This window comes from Vulpes vulpes, chromosome 1, assembly GCF_048418805.1.
Source record: "Vulpes vulpes isolate BD-2025 chromosome 1, VulVul3, whole genome shotgun sequence".
Taxonomy (NCBI): Eukaryota; Metazoa; Chordata; class Mammalia; order Carnivora; family Canidae; genus Vulpes; species Vulpes vulpes.
The window spans coordinates 24,993,085-25,017,005 of NC_132780.1; the positions used below are offsets into that span (position 1 = coordinate 24,993,085).

The 23,921-nt window shown below is 49.5% G+C and overlaps 1 protein-coding gene across 8 annotated transcripts in view; it reads left to right on the plus strand.

Annotated features, from left to right (window-relative positions):
- Positions 1–21,751, plus strand: part of PTPDC1 (protein tyrosine phosphatase domain containing 1) — a 65,592-nt gene extending 43,841 nt beyond the window's left edge. The window contains exons 1-9 of one of the 8 annotated variants that reach the window (XR_003232986.2): positions 5,314–5,642; positions 6,071–6,242; positions 8,303–8,383; positions 8,597–8,715; positions 9,675–9,812; positions 12,229–13,466; positions 16,370–16,555; positions 17,800–17,915; positions 19,955–21,751. Coding sequence is in view for 4 of the 8 variants with exons in the window: in XM_025984387.2 (XP_025840172.2) it covers positions 5,435–5,642; positions 6,071–6,242; positions 8,303–8,383; positions 8,597–8,715; positions 9,675–9,812; positions 12,229–13,466; positions 16,370–16,555; positions 17,805–17,915; positions 19,955–20,074 (2,373 nt within the window). In the remaining 4 variants the exon portion in view is untranslated. Of the gene's footprint in view, positions 1–5,313; positions 5,643–6,070; positions 6,243–8,302; positions 8,384–8,596; positions 8,716–9,674; positions 9,813–12,228; positions 13,467–16,369; positions 16,556–17,799; positions 17,916–19,954 lie in introns of those variants that run through there. The other 7 variants (XR_003232987.2, XM_025984387.2, XM_025984389.2 and 4 more) reach the window with 7 other exon arrangements.
- The last annotated feature ends 2,170 nt before the right edge of the window (positions 21,752–23,921 follow it).

Sequence of the window (23,921 nt, forward strand, 5' to 3'; positions counted from 1 at the left end):
CAGACTGCCAAGCTGGGGAGAGGGTGGGCAAGGACAAGTGATTAGTCCATAGATGGGGTGGTCCCGGCACAGAGACAGACGTAAACCAGTGACTGAAATAGAGATCCCAGGGAGACCCCTCACGTAGGTGGTCAGATGCCATCTGCCAAGGGCGACGAGACTGTCACCAGTTGGTGGTGGACAACCTGGGTGTACATGTGTAGGGGAATGACATTGGGCCCTTATGGTGTGCCATGCACAAAAGTTAACTCAAAATAGCTCAAAATCCTAAACGTAAGAGCTGAATGTATAAAACTCTTAGAGCATTTCCAGGGGAAATGCTGCAGGACCCTGGATTTGGCAGTGATTTCATGGCTGTGACACCAACAGTACAGGCAACAAAAGAAACAGTATATAAATCAGACTTCATCAAAATTTAAAACTTTCCTTCACAAATGATGCCATCAGCAGAAAGGAAGGTCTGTCTGTGAATGGGAGAGACTGCTTGCAGATCACATATCCCTCTCATTCGGGCCAGTCTCCAGAAGGTGTAGAGAATCCTAGATCTCAACAAGCAACATGAGCGAGCAGGTTCAGAAACAGGTGCAATAGATGTGTCTCTGAAAGGACACACAGAGGCCCCACATGCGCAGGAGACGTTCACTGTACCCATTACAGACATGCAGGTGAAAACCACACTGAGGTACCACTGTGTGTCCAGTTGGATGGCTGTTAGCCAGCACGAGGACCGGAAATGACTGGTGTCAGTGATACGTGGAGAAACTGGGGCCCTCATCTTCCTGCTGGTGTGGGTGGTGCAGCCACCATGGACATCTGCATGGGCATTTCTCAAAAAATTTAAAAAGCAGTTAGGATGTGATCCAGCAGTTCTGCTTCTGGCTGTAAGCAGAGAACAGAAAGCAGACTCGGCAGGTGTCTGTGCACCCACATTCCTGGAGACGATCGCAGGATAAGACTTTACATATCATTAAATCGCAGTAGCCCAAAGTGGGAAACACCCCACAGAGTGTGGGGTGGACCCTGAGGACACTACACTGAGCGACAGCAGCCAGACATGCAAGGACGGACACTGTGCAACCCCTCATCTGCAGGAGACCCGGAGTGCTCACATTCTAGGGACAGAGAGAGGGGTGGGTGCCAGGCACTGGGGCGGGGGAGATGAGGAATTAGTGTTTAATGGGGATAGATAGTGGGATGGTCACACATGCAGACGGATGTCCTTAACGCCAGTGTAGGTAGTGTGCCCTTCAAAAGGGCTACAGTGGCCTATCTTGTGTTATATATATTTTACCGCAATTAACAAAGGGAGGTTGGAAGGCACTTTCTCTTCCTCTTCTTTTCCCTTCTCTTCCTGAACACATTGGTCCAAAGCCATTGACGAGGCCACAAAAAGTAGCCGCACACACCAGAGGGCGGGTGAGGCTGCGGTGCTGGAGACCAGGCGAGGGGCGGCCCTAGCCATGACACCCACGCAGGGGGCGCCACTTGGGCATTAGGGCCTCGGGTCAGGTTAGGAGGGTATCTGTCCGCCCGGAGGGCCTGCATGCTGATGGCTAGGAGCACACCCAGCGCCCGGACTCGTGTCCTAAGCACCACTGCTTAGCCTTGAGCACCTGGGCTACTTGGGTCTCATCATGAGGAAACAGATCGTCTGCCAAATAATGGGCGTGTTCCCTGCACAAGTCAGGGAAAGACTGGAGCTTGCCCTGGAGCAAATCGGTGAGATGTGGGCCAACATGTGGTTCTGACATGCTGTGGGCTGATTTGCCGCAAGGAGCATGAGATCTGGGGACAGAGGCACCTGGTCCTGTGTCTGTCGTAACCTTCTGGCTTGGGGGAATCTACAGGATGTCTTGTTTATGGGAAACATATGCTAAATTATTTGGGGTAATAGGGCAGTGTATCAGCAGCTTATTCTCAGATGGTTCAAGAAAAAAATACTTTATTATCGTTTTCTGTAAGTTTGAGATTGCTTCAAAATGAAATGTAAAGTCTTCTCCAAAAAATTTTTAACATCAAACTGAATTGTGCAGCTGTGGTGTGTGCTGCTGAGCAGCCTACTGAGACCACAGCCGTCCGGTACCATCGGAGACCTTAGCTAGAGCACGATTCAGTGGCTGGTGGAGGCAGAGGCCAGAGAGATAGGTGGGACAGGCGACCTGCATGTGAAGTTTTGCCAAGAAGGGGAATGGAGGAGGGCCTTCTGACACAGGGGCCTGTGGTGAGGGGTCTGGAAACAGTGATGTATGCAGGAACGCTGGGACAATTAAGAAACCGCGGCCCTTGGAGGGGATGACCTGGAGAAGTTCTGCTTCAGATACTTAAAGACCTTGCAAAGTCAAAGAGATGCTTTGTTTTAATTTTTGGAGGAAAGAAGTAGAGCCCGTGTTCACGCATTGGGCCATCCAGCCACTGAGTTTGGTAGCTGTGCCTCCCACCACAAAGCACGGCAAGCAGAAGCTGCTCCCGGATGTGAGTGCTCTGGTTGCTTCCAGCTGAGGACATGTGGTTGTCCAGCTCCCACTGTGCCCTCGGCCCACGGTCACATGGCTTTGTTCTCAGCCCCTTCTGAGATCTTGAGTATAAGAGAAAATGACTGGAGCCTGGGGTTCCACTCTGACCACCAGGTGTGCGGAGTGAAGAGGAATCACAGAGGGTCTCCCCGTTGCTTCCTGTGTGCACCCCTGGGGTAGACAGCCCGCGTTTGTAGTGACCAGGGACTCCCGCAGCCCTTTAGCACTGTCGTGTGTCGGGGAAGGCCTGTTGCCCACCTGCAGTCAGGTTGAGGGCCACAAAGGTATAACGGTGTGGAGCCCAGAGCCCAGTGCTCACGTTCCCCATGCCCCGGTGGCAGCAGAGGCATGGACTGTATAGGATGGGCCCTGGGGAGTACCCCTTGTCTTGTGTTCCTGCTTTCTTCTGGAGCCTGGTCTCTTTAGAGATGGCATGTGTGGAGGTAAGCAGAAGAAGAACGGTAGCATGGCAGCGCCCCTGAGTCCACGGCCCTGGGATGCAGACGTTTGCCTTCCTCCGTCCTTAGAAGAACACGTCAGAGGAGCAAAAACATGAGATCTTAGCAGGGGGTGGGACAACTGCATTCATGTGGATTCTAGTGGCCTGCAAATAAATGACAGTGATGTTCTCTCCATGGCTGCCAGGAGGACACTCTACCTTTTAAGTGTCTGCGGACAGCTTGGCCCTTCACAAAACCACTCAGAAACATTCCATTTTATTAGTCATGACATCACAGGGCTCCTGTATCTAGAGAGGGCCTCTGTTGGTTTTCCTGCTGGTAATTTACATATTAAAATGTTACCTCTGAGAGTTGGAACAGTTCATCACTGACAATCTGTGATTCATCCCAACTTAAAATTTTTGGTGGATTTTTAGGTTGTTAGATGACTTTATGCCATTTAGCATAAATAAAAACTGGCTTTCAAAGATGGGTTTGGCCGCAGTTTAGGCATTTTGCCAACAAATAGTGTGGAGCTGGAGATGGTGGGTAACAGTCCTGCTGTGCGGGGAAGGAGCACCCATGGGGGGACAGAGCCCCTCTTGAGCAGCAGATGTGGCCCCCACACCCTCGGGAATTGAGGGAAGGTGCAGACTCGTGTTTGCCTTTGGCTCCGCTTCACTGAAGACCTGGCTGCGGGGGCCCTGAGCGCCAGTGAGCCCACACGGGTAGTTACACGTTTGTGGGAGGTCGGCTTGGTTCTCCACATATTACAGCAGAGATAGTTCTTGAGCTGACACACAGCCACCCCTTCTCGGCGTCGCCTAGATGAGGCCAGCCGTCGTCAAATTCATTTTCATGCTCAGTGCTGTTGAAAACCCCACAGCGGGGCCTGGTCTGCAGACGTGCACCTCCCGCTCCCACACTGGCGCCAACTTCCTGGGACTTGGGCTGCTGCTCCTTGTGCCGTGGTGCCCCCAGAGCTCTGTGCTGGGCTTCCCCATGGCCACCTGAGCCGCCTCGGCCTCTTGCCAGCGCCCTGGCTGCCGTCTGTCCACCTACATGGCGTCGGGCCTCCCATAAGTCCATTCCTGGCATCACTGTCCCACAGGCCCAGAGCCCCCACAGAGACCTGCCTGAACCCCCTGCCCTGTGTGGCTGGTGCAGCGCCCTGGCTTTGTGTGCAATAGGGCTGGGCCACCAGGCCTCCCTCTCCTGTAAGGCTCTGTGGAGGCCCTGCTTCTCCTCCATTGCTTACATTAAAGAAAATTCTTTTTGGTCACCTTGTGCACATAACAAGGGTGTGAACCGGCCCTTGGGGAGGAGTTCGGGCACCACATGGAGCTCCGTGTCCATCCTGTTTGACAGAGTCTGTTCAGGTGGGAGGTGGGGGAGCGCTGGAAAGGGCACATACTTCCAGTGTCACCGAGCACACGAACCAGAGTGGCCTCTGTGACCTGAGGTTGTTTCTGTCTGTATGGGGCTAAGACCCCGCTGGAGACAGAGACGCGGGCTGGGGCGGGACTGGCATTCTCCCGGGCGGAGGCGGCGGCAGTGTGAGAGTTTCTGTGTTCTCTGCATCCTTTGCCCTCACATCACAGCCTCCTCCTCATCCAGCTCCTGAGAAGAATGTGATTCTTGGTGGATTTTTTCCGCCAGCCTCCCCAGAGACCTTCCTGGAGCTTTGTTTCCCCCACAGTGGGTGACAACAAGCATAGGATGGGGTCCTGGAGTCTGTGCCAGGCAGGGCCGCCTGCCCACCTGATGCAGGCATGATCCGGGTCTGTGTTTTCACATTCTGGAAGCCCGTGTCTTCTGATTGAAACATGGGCCCTACAGACATTTAATGTGTTCTGTCCAAGCATTTCTTTTTTCTTTTTTTTTTTAAACAGTTCTATCAAGAAAATTCTAGGGGACTTTCTGGTTTTGACGAACTAAATGCTGTTTTATTCATGTTACGAGGTACACTGTGCATCCTACTTCATTACGGTTCACTTCCTATTTTCCCTGTTCCGGAGAGCAGTAGAACGAGAAGCTTTTTCAGAATGTTCAGATAATAGGTACCTAAGGAATAGCAGAATTTACACCTTTCAGTATGTGTATAAAAGGCAGTGTCTGTATCATAGACGCATTTTTCTAAATTTATTGCACCGTGTCAGGTGTAATTGTTTGTGCTGGCAGACCTATCCACGGTGGATGAGAAACAAAACAGCACAGCTGCAATTTAGTGTAATCTATTTAAAATACATGTTCTTCCCTCTCCTTGAACAATCTGTCCAAAAGGCTGTGGGTTCGTGTGGGACTCCGCCTGTACGGGCTCCGAGCGGGAATCAGTAGTTTCTTTGTTCGTCGCCATGGAAACAAACCAGCCTATCCCCAGCGGCTGTCAGGTCTCGCAGGGCAGTGCGGGGTGGCTCAGCGGAACTTGGTCGCGGAGCGGGCTGGCGCGCTGCAGTCCCGTGCTGTCCCCGCAGCCCAGCCATGCAGGACCTGCCCCGGCGGTGCTCCGCCCTGCCCTTCCTCAGCTCCTTCTTCCAGGGCCGCCGGCACTCGTCTTCGGACCCCATCCTACAGCAGGACCGGCGTGGCTCGGCCGCCCAGACGCTGTCCTCATCCTCTCTCCAGGTGATGGTGGCCGTGGCCTCAGTCAGCTGTGCCGAAGGAAACCCAACCTGCCTCCAGAGAAAAAGTAAAGCACAGCTTTGAGTTTAAATTCAGACTGTTGACAGTTAATTCTCCGTTGTTCTTTCTACTCTCTGTTGTACTAAGAGCTTCAGTGGACATGTACTAGCAGATAAAGGGATTAAATGTTTTGTGCTTTGCATTAAAAAATGTAATTTTTGAAAAAAGTCATCCCCTTGTTAAGAGATCTGCTTTTACTGTTTCTTCCTCTTCATTACCAATGTGACAGGTAGAGATTATTGTGTGTGGAAGCCTTTCTGTATTAAGAGACCGTGCACTCAGATGAAAAGGAAACGGTTTTATTTCTGACAAAATCACAGAAATGTAGCACCGGCTTGTCATCTACAATCCTGAGATAACACGGAAGCTGTTTCTGGTGTTACTGTTCCATTTGGAGAGTAGAATCTTGAGTCCTTCCTCCCTTGTATGTTCTAGGAAACTCAGGACGTCCAACACCAAAGTACACGAAAGTCGGAGAGCGCTTACGGCACGTGATTCCCGGACACATGGCCTGCTCCATGGCGTGTGGTGGCAGAGCGTGCAAGTATGAAAACCCTGCCCGCTGGAGTGAGCAGGAGCAAGCCATTAAGGGGGTCTACTCGTCGTGGTAAGTGACCCTGTGGGTGTGCAGCAGGCAGTGGCTGTGGAGGAGGCCGCGTGTGGGTGTGAAGTCAGAGCACCGCACCTCCGCCTGGCCTGCAGCATGATGAGCTGTGTGATCTCAGCATGCCAAGCCTCATCTGTAAAACAGAAATAATAAAACCAACCTGTAGGGCTTTTATTGATAAAATGATATACGTAACATATCTTAAAGAAATGATAACAAGATAGCTCTTGTTATCATTTCTTGTTAAGATATCTTCTCAAGTTGCTAGAAATAACGTGTTCAGCTACACATTTGAGAAGGCAGGAGGTAATTACATGTTTTGTTCCTTTCACACGGGTATATATTAGCCCCGTTTTTCTTTTGTTCCTGTCTTCTGTATGAAAGGGCACGCTTACACGCAAATATACTGTCCGTGTGCCTCAGTACACAGTGGAACGCCTTGTGGGCTCAGCACAGGGTAAGATGCTGCATGGTTTGTGGTGTGCAGATGCGACCTGCCTTTCAGAGGGCTTGGCTTCCCTCTTCTCCTTATTAATAGTAAACTATTGAGTAGGCCTCTTTTGATATAGTCATATCTCTGACAGATTCTGATCATCAAGCCATGTTACCTTTGAAACCCACTGAGAGGAATTTGGGGTTTAAAGAACACTAGTGGTGGATCATTTCCTGCAGTGAAAATCCATTTCCAAACTAGACTTTTGTCAGCTGGCCTCCCTAACCTGCAGCTGGGGCTTTTTCACACAGGCCTGGCTGGCACGTGTGTGGTGACAGAGTCGGGATCTGCTGTTGCTACTGTTCCCCACAGATCACAGTCTGGTCTGAAGACTGTTGTGTGAAAGCAAGTGCTGTGCCTCAGTGCAGTCAGACCACAGGTCTCCAATAATGCAGCTTGAGATCACAGTGATGTTTTTGGGTCATTGTTGACTAAACCTCTGAGTCTTTTTCACCTCCCGTGCTTTCACAGCACTTCTCTCCTTGTCTCCATATAAGTGCTACTGAATTGGGGGGGCCCCCATCAAATTTCAGGGCTTGCCCCCGTGGGGAGGCATGATGTCTTTTGGGATCGTGCTCTGCTCAGCTGATGTCTCCGTCACTCCTTGGGCTCGTATGACCCACTGCTCCTGACAGACTGCCTGGCATATCTGTCACCAGAGCCCTTGGCGGGGGGGGTGGGGGGGGGTGGCAGCTGTCTGTTGGGCCTCTGCCCGTCTATCCTCAGGCCAGGCACTGTGCTAGACACTGTCAAACTATCACATCATCTTCATAAGGCTCCTGAAAAGTAGCCATGGTTACTGTCATTGTACTGATGAAGGAACTGGGGTCCAGAGTAACCTACTACCCAGCTAGACATAGAAAAGCCAGCACTTGAAACCAGGCCCAGTGGACTGCCAAGCCCATATGTTCTGCTGAATTACAATAACTCAGCATTTATTCATAACCACAAGCCAGAATTTGTGCTAAAGATTTCACACCCACATGGTATTGAATGCTCATGCCAACCCGGTGAGGCGGGCGTTATCGCTGCTTAACACCATCAGTAACCAAGGGGCAGAGTTATTTTGGCTGCAGAACGAGGGGCATCTACCAGGCCCTCCAGAGTCTCATGAGAGTCCTTGGAAATATGCTGCCAGAGTCCACAGATACTTTACATGCTGGGGTTTTTTTCAGGGATTCAGGTTTCTTAGAGCCCTCATCAGGGTGCAAAATTGAAGCCAGAACCTATATAAGAAAATTGTTCTAGGGGCACCTGCGTGCCTCAGTACTCAGGCACCTGAGTGCCTTCAGCTCAGGTGGTGATCCTGGGATTCTGGGATCTAGTCCCACATCGGTCTCCCCACAGGGAGCCTGCTTCTCCCTCTGCCTGTGTCTCTGCCTTTCTCTCTGTGTCTCGAATGAATGAATGAATGAATGAATGACTGAATGAATGAATGAATAAAAGAAAATTGTTCTAGAGTTGTTAACATCGTAGAAAAAATAGGGACTTGATATCTCATTCTCTTAGTTCTTAGAGCTAGAACCTTCCAGGTTTTTGCATCTCACCAGCCCCTGCTCCTTTCTAGGGTCACTGAGAATATCCTGGCCATGGCTCGCCCGTCCACCGAGCTCCTGGAGAAGTATCACCTCATTGAGCAATTCCAGAGGTAAAGGCCACGTTGCTGACACACTTGCTAAGCCAACTTGAGTTTTCTTATCCATTGCTTTTGGCTTCAAATAGTTAAACAATAGGCAGCTTATTTCAACTAGGAAATTGAGGTTTGGAGAGTGATTAATAGTGTTTATTATTGCCAAAAATGGGTTGGTTTTTTTTAAACCCTAGCTCTCAATGTGATGACTTTTTTCTTTTCTCTTGTGAGCCATGGCATAAAAACAATCATCAACCTGCAGCGCCCTGGTGAACATGCCAGCTGTGGGAACCCTCTGGAACAGGAAAGCGGCTTCACGTACCTTCCTGAAGCTTTCATGGAGGCTGGCAGTGAGTGTTCCACCTCCCCTCCATGAGTCACCAAGAACAGTACCCAGACTCGTCAGCTCACAGGGTGATAGAATGACCGCTTTCTGCGGGGGCAGGGGCGGGCTCCCCACTGAGAAGATGAGCGCTGATTCCAAATAATGCCACCATTCTTCTCTAGTGCTGCTGCTCAAAGTACAGGATTGCTTTTGTCTGTGGGAGGGATCCTGGGAGGAGCCCTGTCAAGACAATGTCCACATTCGCTACCGTAACAGTGCCCTGGACCATCCCGAAGTACTTTCTGCTTCACACAGGCACCATGCAGGTGCAGTGAGCACCCACTTGCCTGAATCACACAGCATGTGCATGGCAACGGGATTGGAACACAGGACTAACTCATGCTTTTATTGCTGTCCAGCTCTGCTCCCAGGTGGAAATCAGGGGTTCTTTAGGTGACAGTCCCAGAAGCCCCAGTCTTGGGAGCCTAGGGATGGAGTCAGGACCAGGCTGGAAAGGACCAACCCTGGCCACTTTGGGGACTTGTTTTTAAGAAGCGTGTATCTAGCTTTTTTGTCTCCCCTGGATGGAAAATCTGCATGTCCCCACCTGTGCCACTTATCAGTCCTTCAGACACATCTCCGTGCTTACACAACATGCCCTGCCTTCCCTCCGTAGCTGAGTGATTTGGGCAAAGGTCATGGGCTTTATTAATTTCCAATCCTGTTTCATCTTAATTCTTTCTGGTTGAGTTTTAGCAGGCAATGTCTTAGGTAATATAGAAGGTGCTTTGTAAGAAGTGTTGTTAACAATGAACTTGCTGGAAACGTAAAAAGCCTATTATTTTAGGCTATGCATCCAGTTCAATCCATGTGCCTTACAGCTTTACGCTTCTCGTGACTTCACTCACTCTCTTCAAATGGCTATGCAAGGATATCTCCTGTATGTTGATTGTTTTTTCCTGTTTTCTTATTTTCATCATCCAGTTTATTTCTATAATTTTGGATGGAAGGATTATGGTGTAGCATCGCTTACCACCATCTTAGATATGGTGAAGGTGATGACATTTGCCTTACAAGAAGGAAAAGTAGCTGTCCATTGTCATGCAGGGCTTGGTCGAACAGGTAAATTCTAGGAAGTGGGCTTATTGTCTTGTAACATATTTAAATATGTAAAGAATAATATTTAATAACTCTAGAAGATAAATATTTTTCAGAATCTGATCAATGTTTTGAAGTCAAATGGTAGGAGCTACAGAAAATTTGAAATATCTTAAACAGTTTCAGTGACCATTTTTTTGTGAGAGTATTTTTGAGAGATTTAGGCCTGAAAACTCCTCATATTTAGTAAACAGATGGGTTTCCACAGCTCACTAAATGACCACTCTGGTTTTTCTTCAAAGGAAAAAACCCCAGCACATTATTTTAATGAGTAATGTCTTTTAAAAATGTAGTTTTCCTTAACCAAAGTAACGACAATAGAAAGCATTGTCTCACTTTATGTGTTCTAAGCATTTTACACGCACTGGTTAAGTCTTTAGCAACAATGTGACTTTTGAAGGAGGTTAAATAATTTGCTACGTTAGTAAGTGGCAGAGCCAAGATTTAAATTCATGGCTGGAAGGATTATATTTGCGAAAAGAGTCTATCTGTGCCTAAAATTCCAAATAAAAATAAATTATTTTACTTAAAAATGCAGCAAATGTCAATGCAGTGCTGATACTGACACAAAAATAAATACCATAGGATTAGACTATTAGTTGTCTTCGGGTCCAACCAGACATCCAAGCTCAGCACTGTCCATGGGTCCCTGTGTACCTGCCTCCAGGTCTCCCACCTGCTGGCGAGGGCGTTCAAGTGAGGACTCAACCCCACCTACAACATCAGCTCTTAGGGTCCAGCCAAGGCCTCACTGTTCCTGGGAGTTCTGTATGACTGCACTGCAGTCTCCATACTTACTCTGAAGTGCCGTGTCCCAGTGAGAAAGATTTCTGGGTCACTGCCCCTACTAAGAGCCATGCAGTTTGCAGAAGTCCTGATTTTCATCTATGACGTGATTGACAGACTTAGTGAACCATACAGATGTCTTCTGACTTGCCTTTTACCCTCCTATTAGTTAACTATCAGTTGGATTAATTATTTATCACCAATTATGTTATTCATTTTAATTTAATATTAGTTAACAAGAATAATGATGTCTATAACGTTAAGGTTGTTGTTTCTTTTAATAATAAGTATTTATAAAGTTATGTCCTGGTCTGGAGAAAACTATTAGTGCAGACAAAACTCCAGAAATAGACTGTTAATGTGAATAATTCCCAGAGAAAATACACCCAAAAAGAAATAATGCCAGGCTGGGAATGTGGCAACAGGTGATGGCAAAGATGGCAGGAGTGGGAAGTAAGTGTGAGCCAGGGCAGGTAGTAGAGTGGACTGTGCTTGCTCCTTATATTCCTTAGACCCTCTTCAACGGGGTAAAAGTGTTCCTGCTGTACTTCCTGCTCTGAACTGCTCTTAGAATATTCCATCCAGTCAGTCCATAACTCTGCCTGGACCTTCCCCTCACCCACACTTTCTCCCTCATCCCCCCACTCTCCTTCATCCCCCCACCACACTCTCTCCCTCATCCCCCCACCACACTCTCTCCCTTGTCCCCTCACCTACATGCTCTCCCTCGTCCCCTCACCCACTCTTTCCCTCATCCCCCCCACCACATGCTCTCCCCCATCCCCTCACCACAGTCTCTCCCTCATCCCCTCACCCACATGCTCTCCCTCATCACCTCACTCGATGCTCTACCTCATCCCCCCACCACATGCTCTCCCCATCCCCTCACCCACATGCTCTCCCTCATCCCCTCACCCACATGCTCTCCCCATCCCCTCACCACAGTCTCTCCCTCATCCCCTCACCACAGTCTCTCCCTCATCCCCTCACCCACATGCTCTCCCTCATCCCCTCACCACAGTCTCTCCCTCATCCCCTCACCCACATGCTCTCCCTCATCCCCTCACCACAGTCTCTCCCTCATCCCCTCACCCACATGCTCTCCCTCATCCTCTCACCCACATGCTCTCCCCATCCCCTCACCCACATGCTCTCCCCATCCCCTCACCCACATGCTCTCCCTCATCCCCTCACCACAGTCTCTCCTTCATCCCCTCACCCACATGCTCTCCCTCATCCCCTCACCACAGTCTCTCCCTCATCCCCTCACCCACATGCTCTCCCTCATCCCCTCACCACAGTCTCTCCCTCATCCCCTCATCCCCTCACCACACTCTCTCTCCCATCCCCTCACCAACACTTTCCCTCTCAGGGTACAGAGATGAGTGTGGATTCTCAATCATGGGGAGAAATGACATATAGACATGAGAATAAACACTTGCACAAGAAGTCAGTAAGTTATAACTGTCCTTAAAATGTTCCTTTATATGATTTACCACATATTCAAAATTTAAATCTCAAAGAGTGATAAGTTATATGTGTTTTCATACCCATCTTCTCTTTGTTTTCATACCCATCTTCTCTTTCCCTCTAGGTGTTTTAATAGCATGTTACTTAGTTTTTGCAACACGAATGACTGCTGACCAAGCAATTATATTTGTTCGGGCAAAGCGGCCCAATTCCATACAAACTCGAGGACAACTGCTGTGTGTGAGGGAATTTACTCAGTTTCTGATTCCTCTTCGCAATATATTCTCTTGCTGTGACCCCAAAGCACATGCTGTTACTCTAGCGCAGTATCTCATTCGCCAGCGGCATCTGCTTCATGGTTATGAGGCCCGACTTCTGAAACACATTCCCAAAATTATCCACCTCATTTGCAAATTGCTCCTGGACTTAGCCGAGAATAGGCCAGTGGTGACAGAAGAGGTGGCCGAAATGCCCAGCCTGTCTGCCGAAATTGAAAAGACGGTTTCTGAGATGATCACCCTGAAGCTGGATAAAGAGTTGCTGCAGCAGGGCAGCGACGTGTCAGATTCCTTCCCCCCAACTGCGGTGGCCACAGACTTTGAGAATCAGGATGTGATTCTTTCCAGCGAGCAAGAGATTGACCCTCTTTGGAAGAGGCGGAATGTCGAGTGCCTTCAGCCCCTGACTCACCTGAAAAGGCAATTCAGCTACAGCGACTCAGATTTAAAGCGGGCTGAGTCGCTTCTGGAGCATGGCAGTGCTCCGTGGACAGGACCTGCCCCGGCCTTGCTTGGCCATGACCCCGAGCAGCAGAAGCCCATAAGCCACTGGCACACCCCTCAGTCTCCGCAGCTTGATCCAAGTAAGGAAACGCTGGTCCGAAATACATTCTCTTTCTGGAATCAGGCTAAATTTGGAGGCCTGGAAGGACTCAAAGATGAGGGGGCACCAGTTTTCCATAAGGAGACTATGGCAAAGGAAGTTCCGCGAAGCAGAACCTTCTCTTCAGGTGTTTCAGGTTCATACAATCCTGGGGAACCAGCTCTACCGGACCGTGCAGATATTGCCAAGGAGCCAGGCTGTTCGCAGCAAGTGCCCCGCTGTCAGTGCAAAACTCCTGCTGGTTGCTGCTCCGACCCTTCCCGCAGCCCTGTGTCTTGTGGCTTCAGCCCCAAAGCACCCTTCTTGGCTGGGCACACTCAAGTCCCCAACAGCAAAGATCTGCCCACAGTTGCTCCAAACACTGCTTTGCAGTCTGAATTGAGTGTCGAAGCCAGGAGAATACTGGCAGCCAAAGCCCTGGCAAGTTTAAATGAATGTGCAGAAAAGGAGGAGGTAAAAAGGAAGGTAGAAATGTGGCAGGTACTTGTATTTCATTTAATTGTGTTTGTGTGGGAAATACATATGGCAGAGCAAAAATGTAATACATGTTACCAAATTCAAGGGTTACAGGAATTTGAAGACCTGTTGGTGTAATACCTAACTTTTGAATTTCAGGTTTCTTGATCTCTGTGTGAAAGTGCTCAATGTTTAGCACTTAGCGGGGTCCTTGGAGCAGGGCATTGATACCAATGCCTGTGGCAGCTTTCTGCTTTCCCACTGGGTGCGTGGACGGACAGACCACAGCACACAGCTTTAGGAACTGATGTGAGCATCTCTAACCTGAGTCTGATAGGGAGCCATGCTTGGAGAACCACTGACCAAGTGAAATCAGAGAAAATTCTTTTCCAAAGTCATCAATCCAAGTGTTGAGTGAGGTCAGAACACGTGACGGATGCTGTCAAAGATGTTATTTATGTAGAGAGAGTGAGAAGAGTGTGGGGGGAGGGGCAGTGGGAGAGAGAGGATCCCAAGCAGGCTCCAGGTTCAGCACAGAGCCTGACCTGGGGTTCAATCTCATGACCCTGAGATCATGACCTGCCCCAAAATGGAGTCAGATCTTTTACTTAGCCGCCCACGTGCCTAGTACATTAGTTTTACCTAAGATTGTGTCTTCAGGGTCATTTCTTGGCTTTTGCTTAAATTAGATCGTGAAGTTTTATTTTTTTTAAAGATTTTATTTATTCATGAGAGACCCAGAGAGAGAGGCAGAGACACAGGCAGAGGGAGAAGTAGGCTCCATGCAGGGAGCCTGGCGTGGGACTCGATCCTGGGTCCCCAGGATCAGGCCCTGGACTGAAGGTGGTGCTAAACCTCTGAGCCACCTGGGCTGCCCAGAATGTGAAATTTTAAATTTTAACCCTTTTTGTGGTGTGTTTTCGTTAGAAACACAGTCTTCAATCGGTTGTGCTCTTTGCCCTGAATGAGCAGCTGGTGTAGACAAAAGGCAGGCTTTAACACCTAGTTACCAGAGACTAGTCAACTGCCCGAATGTGCGGCTGACCTGGGGAGGCCTGGTTCAGTGAAGTCTAGACTTGTTAGCCCATCATCTCCCACAAATTACTTGTTTGGCTGCTCCTCTGTAGTCTACATAAATTAAGCAAGGCCAATACATGTTCCAGGAGGGTCAGAACCTTCCAGATACAGAGGTGGGAATACTAGCCACAGAGCCTTGCACCCAGTCCCAGCTGTGGGGCTGCAGAGCATGTGCATGCTGTAAGTCAGAACTGCAGGTGTTTGCTGAGCCAGTGGTTAAATGTAGTGACTTCTTACTCCAAAGTGAACAAGCCTTTGGGTCAGTCAGCCTCGATCTGTGAGGACACGTGGCTGGCCCCCTCCTTCCCAGGTCAGCCTAGCACGGTGGACTGTTGCAGCACTTCACACACAAAAGCATTTTCCGGGGGTGAACATGACCCTTTTGTTTGGATAGGCTTGTTTCATTTTCTGGATTTTGTTATGTGCCTTTGAGCAATAAAACATAGCTGAGTTCTGGAAAGAGCCCAGTGAACTGTGATTTGGGCAGCACAGTGCAGCCTCTTCCTGTGCTGGACCCTCTCATCTGCGGCGTTGCAGGGACCCGTAGGGCAGAGGATACCCCAAGATCCTTCGTGAATCTTCACAGTCCACATGAGTTAAGTATCACAGATAGGAAAGCCAAGGGTCACGGGGGTCAAGACACATGCTCAAGGTCACATGGCCCGAATGTGTATGACCCGTGGGGAACAGGGCCTCCACACAACTAGACCTAGTGGCTTCTTTATGAAATAATAAATAGGAACCAGAGGATCCCAGAGCCAGGGACCCTGGCGGGGGCAGGAGTATCACATCTGGACTCATGTACAACCTAGGGAATGAAAGCTGTCTGCCCTGTTTGGGCTCCTGGGTAAGCACCCTCTTCCCTGCACCCACACACTTGCCATCAGGGTCTCACTACAGGTGTTGTAGGAATCGGGTAGGTTATGTGCTACCGGCTGTCCTAAGTCTTGTGAAAATACCAGAGGCATGAATGAACAAATGTGCAAGGATTGCGCTTGCTGCATACGCTCTATTTACTAGCACATACATCTGAGCCCTATCAGAAGTTAAAATTCTTCCTGCTTTTCCCCTGGTCTCCGCACAGCAAACTGTTAGGGGCTCCTCTTTAACCCCCAGCACGTGGCATGTGGGCAAGGCCAGCTTGCCCCACCCCGTCCAGTCTCAGGGTGTGGGGCTGGCTGCGTCCAGGCCTGCAGGGGACTCTGAAAAGGTGGGTGAGAGAGCTGTGTCTGCCGAAGCTGCCCGCCATTCAGTTTTCTGGGGCACACTTGGAAGTTTTAGCTTTTCCTCGTTCTGGAGTAACCTGAAAATGTTGTCTTATTTGTGCTATGTCATCCACCATTCTATATCATCGCAGTACGTATTTCTGTTTTGTCCCAAGGAGCCTAAAAAGAAGGCTCCCTCTTCCTGAGCAGCGTCTATGGTTTCAGAGCGGGGCAGAGAGCTGAGCTTTTGGGCCAGCCAGTCCCTCTCTCAGCGGCTTTAGCACACCCATGGGGCTGCGGCCAGCTTCATAGACGGAAACCAAGGCTCAGAGAGACTCAGCATCTCAGCCCTGTGTGCCACCCGGGCAGTGGCGGATGGGGGGCAGTGTGTGTCTCAGGGCCCGAGACCTTCGCTCATGGACAGGATGAGGGCCTTCAGACCTCATCGTGTGCTGCCTCCCTGTCCCCCTATCCCTCCCCTATCCTTCCTCATCATCATTGCCCCCCCTCCCTTCCTCCCTCTCCCTCCCCCACCTCCCTTCCCTCATCCATCCCTGCCCCTCCACCTTGCTCCCCCTCGTCCCCTTCCTCTTCCCCTCCCCTCCCACCCCTCCCCCACTTTTCTCTTTCTTCCCTTCTTTTTAGAAAGAACTAAATTCCCGAGATGGAGCTTGGGAGAGAATATGCAGCGAAAGGGACCCTTTTGTCCTGTGCAGTCTAATGTGGTCCTGGGTGGAGCAGCTGAAGGAGCCTGTGATCACCAAAGAGGACGTGGACACACTGGTTGCCAGCCGTGCAGATGCCGCAGAAGCGCTGTTTCTATTAGAGAAGGTAAGGAGACTGTCTGGCGAAGTTAGCTGAGGCCCTCAGTGTGGGCTTTACGTGCAGAATCCCACATCTGGGTCTAATGTACATGTTTCCAAGCTAAGAAATGCAAGCCAGCGTCACACGTAGGAGCTGTGAACCAGACGGGGAGAATGCCTGTACCCCCAGCGGCACCACGAACATGGTGAGGGCTTTCCATCAGACTTCTCTGCATTTGTTACCTGGGCTTGGACAACTGTCCACTTCAATCACACATAGACCCAGACGCACATGCATGCACACCTTTAGAGTCCCTTCTGTAGGCTGCCCTCCCGACCCCTGGGTGAGGGACTGGGGGTGGAGGTCATCCCAGGGGTGGCCAGGCCCTCACCAGGTCATGATTTCCGTTGTCCCCTTCATTCATCAACGTGGCCTGGACAGGGTGAGGCCCCGTCTTACAGGAAAGGCCAGCAGCATGTGTCAGCAGGACGCAACCCCCCAGTGGCTCCGGCACACAGCTCACACCCACCTATCATGGGGCTCCTGCTGCACCTGGCCCTCCTCCCCTGCAGCCCCGCTCTAGGATATTCACATTCCCCCGCCAGCCATCCCTGTGACAATCACTTGTGCTTGCTGGGTTCTCCTCATTTCCGAGTACGCCCTCACGGTAGATCTTCAGGAGCCAAGTCAGTGGCTCTGTGGGAAGCATACTGGGTGCGCATGGGCTCCAGACGCAAAGTCTCTCCCTGGCTCCTGTAGAGCGAGCAGCCCCTGGGAGTCCAGTCGGGCACGTTCCTCAGGGACCCTCCCTGTTAGGTTCCAGTGGGCGCACTGGGAGAGCACCCCATCCCTCTGCAGCTCCTGCCGCAGGCATGTGCGTGCTGACACGGGTCCCCACTACATGTCCCCGTCCTGCTGTCCCGCCGTGGCATGTCAGCATCCACCACCTGAACTCAAGCAGTTTTGTCCAGAGACAAGTGGATTCTCTCTCATCAGCTCCCTGCGAGGAAGACATTTGACTGGAAATTACACTTATATTCATTTTCAGTTATACTTGGTGTCATGACGGAGCAGCTTTGATTTTTACCTCCTTGAAAGCTTGTCAGACAGTGTTAACACCGCACAGGAACAGCACCAGAGCCCTTGGGTAGACAGTTGGGTGTTTGAGGTGACGCGGCCTGGTCCCACTCCAGCACCCGGCTCCACAGTGGCTTTGAGTCTATGTCTTGAGGCATTTTCCAAACCACTTGTTTGATTGTGATTTCTGCCAGCACAGGGCCAACACCAGACCATCCTGTGCGTGCTGCACTGCGTAGTGAGCCTGCAGGCAGTGCCCGCGGACGTGGAGGAGGCCATCCTTGCCCGTGCCATTAAAGCCTTCACCAAGGTAAGTCCCATGCTGCCGGCCACAGGTTGTAAACCAGAATCCAGGGTCTCCCACCTGCTCTGAAATAAAACCTTCTGCATGTTTTTCTGTAACAGAAGCATGTTTAACATTTCTCAAACATAGTTGTAGACTTTGGCCAAAAAATACTTGTTTCTCAACACTGATATATTGGAAAAAGCTTAACTGTGGGTTTTTGAAGGAGAACATGGGAACAAAGAGCTTTCAGATGGAAACAATTGGATGTTGAGAAAAATCTTGAAAATCCAGGCAGGAGTCAGAGAATGTTTTCTGGCCAAGCCCATCCTCTTTGGGCCTCCACAGGTAACCGGCCACTGAGAACCCAGCATCCAGCATCGATGACCCAGTGCCTGGCCCCTGTTGAACAGAAAGTAAAAAAAAAGAAAAATCTACGCACAGCCTTCAGGCTTGCAGCCTCTGTTCTGGCTGAAGGGAGAACCGGGGCCGTGTCAGGAGGAGAGCTCCCCTCACCCCTTCAATCTGGTTACTCTCACAGGGAATGTGACCCTGTGATGAAGCCCAGTTTTTCAGCCTTGGTGTCTGCGGTAAATGGTAGCAATGATGCCTGATGCCCCATATGATGGTGCGTGCTCCCCACAGCCTCCCCCTGCACACTCTGAAGCGCGGCCTAACCCGCTTCCCATTCCATCTCCAGAGCTTTGCAGCCTCTTGGTTTCTTCCCAACAGTTTCCAGACCAGTGGCTCAGACCCACAGTGCATGGTCCTTTGCACCTCACGTTTATGTCTTCACAGACCATGAGGCCACCTGCCCTTGGGGGGGTGGCAGTTAGGTGCTTAGCAATGTGGACAATTCAAACCATTATTACCATTAATGAGAAGCTTTTGCAGATAGGTTAGGCGATATAATGAAATTTCTGAATATAACTGAAAAAAATCCTTAGTGTTGGTTTCTCCTAATGTGGTAGGAACTCTCTGCTGTTTCTGTTGGCCTTTTAGGGGAATCCTGATGGAAAGTTAAACACAGTTGTTCCAAACCCAGCTTTGGAATGGTTGAGGGATTTTCGTGGCTCTGTCTTCGGGTGCATAGTCCCATGAGCGGAGGCTCTGACCACCTACCCTCATGCTGGGTCCACTCTTCTAGGGAGGATGTCCCGTGCCCCTTGGGCCAGAGCTCTTCAGGCTTGCCGCAGCCCCTCAACAGACAGTGGGGTCACCTGTGCCCAGGGAGGTCACCCAGGATGCAAAGCCCCTGCTGTACCACCCCACCTGGCAACCCTCACCTCTGGGGTATGGGGGCCTCCAAGGGCTAGGGCAGCCACGTGATTGTGACATACACGCTGCCCGGATCCTAGAATTATTTGTTTTTGACCTGGCTGTCTTGTGTCCACACATGTGTTAGCCAGGCTGGAGCCTCTGCGGGCCCTCCTGGGGAGCCACATGTTCTGTGGGAGGGGGAGAGAGGGGACGGGGAAGAGGTGTGGGAATTGCTCTGGGCCTCTGTCCTATCATCACTCGACCCTGCAGCCCACTGAGCTTGGGCAAATAGCCCAAATACATGGACACAGTATGTCCCAGGAAAGGGCAAGGACACTAAGGCCCGTGGATGTTTTCTCCGTGGCAGACGGACACATGGGACTCTCACATTTACCACTCAAGAAACCCTAAGGTGGCGGCTATTGTGGTGTGCCTGGGACAGAGGGCGGGTGTGAGCAGGGCAGCCCCTACAGCGGTGAGGACGCCTCCCCTCCTGTTTATTCCCAGCCCCCCCACCCCCCACGAGTGGTTAGGCTCCAGATTCAGAGCTCTGCCCTCTGGCGGTCGGCGGTCTCTGAGTGTGCACATCGAGCAGGAGATCCAGAAGGGCAGTATTGACAGGATTGACATTTCTATTGTGGTCTCTCAATTAAAATTAATGTGTGCACCATGTGTGGGTGCTGTTTTATTGTATAGAATTGTGTTGTAAGTCAGGTTTTTCTCCATTCCCCCTTTCTTTTCACCCAAAATCAGCTAATTACAATTCTGTTATGGTTGGTGTCCTGAGTCTATGTGTTCTCTGTCAGCAGGTTGATTTTGACTCTGAAAATGGACCAGTGGTTTACGACACCCTGAAGAAAATTTTTAAACACACGCTGGAAGAAAACAGGAAAATGACAAAAGACAGACTTCAGTCTGGCATTTAGTGTCACTTCACCAGTGGCGGACAGCTGGGACCCAGAGACCTAGGTGGCATTTCTGCGCACAGGTGATCAGGTTGGAACCTGAAGCCACTTGGTCTCACAGCACTTTAATGTCAGATGCTCTTGGCTTGTGCTCAGAACGCTCATTTCTGTTGGGAGCAATTATTTATTTTAAACTATCCGGGAGCTACATTTTTGTGTCAAAATTGCCATCATGTTGGTGCCACTTCCTTGTATTTATTTGACAGAATTAATATTATTGTAAAAACATGTTAAGTATGTGGTGTTTACATCTTTATTCTTTTTGACATTTTGGAGCAAGTTGTAACTCTTCTTTCCGAAACAGTTATTTTGTCAGTGGAACCCTTGCTGAAGTTTTACCAAATAGGTCATTTTAGTAGTAAGATTTCAGTGGGGATCAGTACCCCTGAACCATGGCCTACAGAAGTCACAAAGTGTCTTAAACTGTTTTGTATTTGTTAATAAGAAAGCTATTGACACAGCAGTTTTTAAGGATTTTTTTTTTTAATTTGCAAAAGCTTTTTGTTTTTCTTTTTACAAATGTGTCAAAGGGTTTCAAAGTAATACTGTTTTTCAGAGCAATTTAGCTTTGTGTTGAAGGGTTGACTGAAGCGGTTGGGATTTTTACTGCAGGAGGTAGCCTTGCTCTTGAACAGGCCTCCAGACCCCAGTGCCAACTTCTGCTGCCACAGGAGGCAGGAGCGCTTCCCAGAATGTCCAGCCTGACACCCACCAAACAGCGTCTTCACAGAGGAAGGCCAAGTGGGCAGCTGCTCGGAAGCAGTACTCCACAGGGAGGACCATCAGGTGGGGCAGGCCGTGCAGCAGCATGACCACCAGCTCACACCTTCCACCGTCGTCTTGGGGCCAGATCTTCAGCCACGCATCACTCTGAGAACTAGGATTCTTAAATTAAACATGTCACACGTAGGCCATGATCACCCTACAGGCTCTAGATAAGAAACAAGTGAACTAGTTACTACCTATCTAGTAACTGCCTAACTAGTCTTTGTGAATCATACCAATGGTGGCTCAACCATTGAGCCATTGAAGCCATGATGAATGTGAGCAGTGCCAGAGGCCATAAGAAGGTGATCATTTCTCCCAATAAATTCCACGCTAAGGCTATGACCTAACTTTAAAGACAGAATTTGGGGGGAAGGAGGCTAACCATGGATGAGATGCCCCAACTCCTGCATCTCTGAGGCACAGGCGCATCAGAAATATTGTAGTCTTTCTCTGTCCTATGAACTCCAGTGGCAAATGAAGAATGCTGTTTCCTCCCACACTGTTTGAATTTTCTTAGGAAATCAGATCCAGTGAATTTTAATGAACTGGGTTGCCTGTTCTTGAAATTTCTCATTTTTAAGTGCCTGACACAGGAAAGAAGGTACATTATATCATTATATCCAAAGGTACATTATAAAAATATGTTTTTTACTCAAAAAGATGTTTACCGTCATTTCTGTAAGTCTCACATGGGCAGCTGCCAGCATGGCTCACTGGACAAATGGCTACTGGCCCAAGTGTCTGAGATGGTCTTGCACGGCTATGATGTGACCACGGCAGTGCCAGCCCGAGGACAAGAGCTGATGGGAGAGAGAAATGAGGCTATTTGCAGGCTTTGTGTGCATTTGAATAAAAGTATGAAAAGAACAACCCATAGCCCTCATGCATGTTTAGCTTGGAGCTCTTGGGGTCCTGATGATACAGGTGTGATTGGCGATGAGATGAGCCTAACGGGCAGACAGGGTCATGGCCTGGACATCAGCCAGTCTCTGGTCATGCCGGACTCTGCTGGTGCAGGATGAGCAGGCAGGCTGGAGGGAGAGGGGAGCTCTGGGGGGAGCAGGTGAAGGGAATCTTAAGGCTGCTGGGGTTCCCGCCTTCCTATTTTTGAGTGGATGAGGAGTTCTCTGCAGCCCGAAGGATCGTTCTTCCAACCTGAAGAGCTTACAGGGTTGAGGGATTCAGCTCAATGGAAGCATGAGGGGCAAGAGCACACGCACCCACACTGTGGCCATGCATGTGCATTGTCTAGAAGCACTGTTTGCCCTTGCCTGGGGGAGTCCCAGTCTGAACGACTCTGGACCATGCCCTCCTTCCCGAAGCCGCCTGCCTGTGTACAACTGACAGAGTGCCCGCTGGGGACTATAGACCTTATCGGCACCGGGCTCCAGGGGGAGCTCTGTGGAGCACCGAGCTGTTCGTGACTGGGTGAAGGTACCTGCCTCCTCTGTCCTGCAGAGCCGGTGGGGCTGCCCTGCTACTGTCGCATGATCTCAGCGTATCTCACTTAGGAAGCACAGGATTTCCGGCCACTTACCAGTTTTCTCTCTCAGAGTTCATGGATGCCCTCTGCACCAAGTGCTGCTGGTTTTGAGATTGTATTATCTGTTTGCAGAACTCAGTCTATAGCCAGCTGCCCAGTCTTATCTCAGGAAGAGTATGTGCTTTCATCATGTCAGGGGCCCGTAAAAAACCATGTGTCCAACTTCAATAAAATTTCTCTGTTTTCTCTCAAATGGAGGACACCTGCTCATGTGCTCGTGTGCTGTTTCAGCCAATTCTCTAGATGTCTAAAGAAATCTCCAGAGACAATATGCTGCTGTAGACAACATGCATTCCCCAAGCTCCCGAGAGCTGAAGGCCCACAAGTAATTTCGGGGAGTGATTAAATCTGACAGTTTACTCAAGACATCTTTGTTCTTGTTGTTCCAAGTGAAGAAGGGTCGATATATTTTCAGTGCAAGTAAATCAAGAAGGACATTCCCTTTGGTGCTTTCTATTTTTATGAATAATGGCTCAAGAGTATCACCTTATCTAAAGGAGCCTATTTGGTGCTAGATGCATGAAAATCGTTTACAGATAACATGGCCGGAGAAAAATTCAACTAATCCTATGATACAGTCAGGCATTTTATTTTAGTTATGCCCCTAGGTGTGAGCTGGCCTCTGACTTGCCCGCCACTGACAGTAAACCTGTCTTGCAAGCTATCACGATGGATGCCCGAGCAGTGTAGCTCAGGGAAACCTTTGCTGTCAGCCGTTGTTTAAAACATCCAGTCATGAAACACAGTGTCCAAACCAGACTTTATGATCATCAGGCCCCATGCGCTGGAAGTAAAAGTTTCGTGCATCCACGGTAATTTAGATCACAACAGAGGGCTATTATGTCCTCGCTTCCTGGCTTTCTTGATGAAAATGAAAAGATGTTTTACCCTTCAGATTGCCTGTTTTGGGGAGAAGTTATATTTTTGGAGTAGTTTCCTGCTTACATGGCCGTTTAATTACAGCCTGAAAATAGTTCTTGGCTTTGACTTAGTGAGTTGCTTTCTCATTTTCTTTCTTCTCTTAAAAATAAAATTAAATTAAAAATACTCAGACACTGAATTAGACTGAACTATGTAGAATAAATAGCCTGCAGGTCAAAAATGATCAAATGTGGCCATTTCCTGTGGTTCAACCTAATATTAAATTTAATGCTCCTGAGGCCAGTAGGTGATATTTCCTGAATTATTTTAGCAGAGTTTAGATTAGATGGTGAATTATTTTCTAAGACTATTCTCTGTGCTCACAGTGGCTTCAAAACAAGTAGGAGGGACCAATGTGAAACTCCTCCTCTTTCAGCAAGCAATGCCCTGCCTCCTCTGTGTGTGGCACTCTGCTGATGCTGGGGACACACGGGGTCATTTTTTCAGTCGTTTGTCTTCCATCGGGAGCCTGGTTTAGCACATGCTTGGAACTAATGCTGGAAGCCTCATTTTTTTCTAAAGATTTTATTTATTTATTCATGAGAGACACAGAGAGAGAGAGGCAGAGAGACAGAG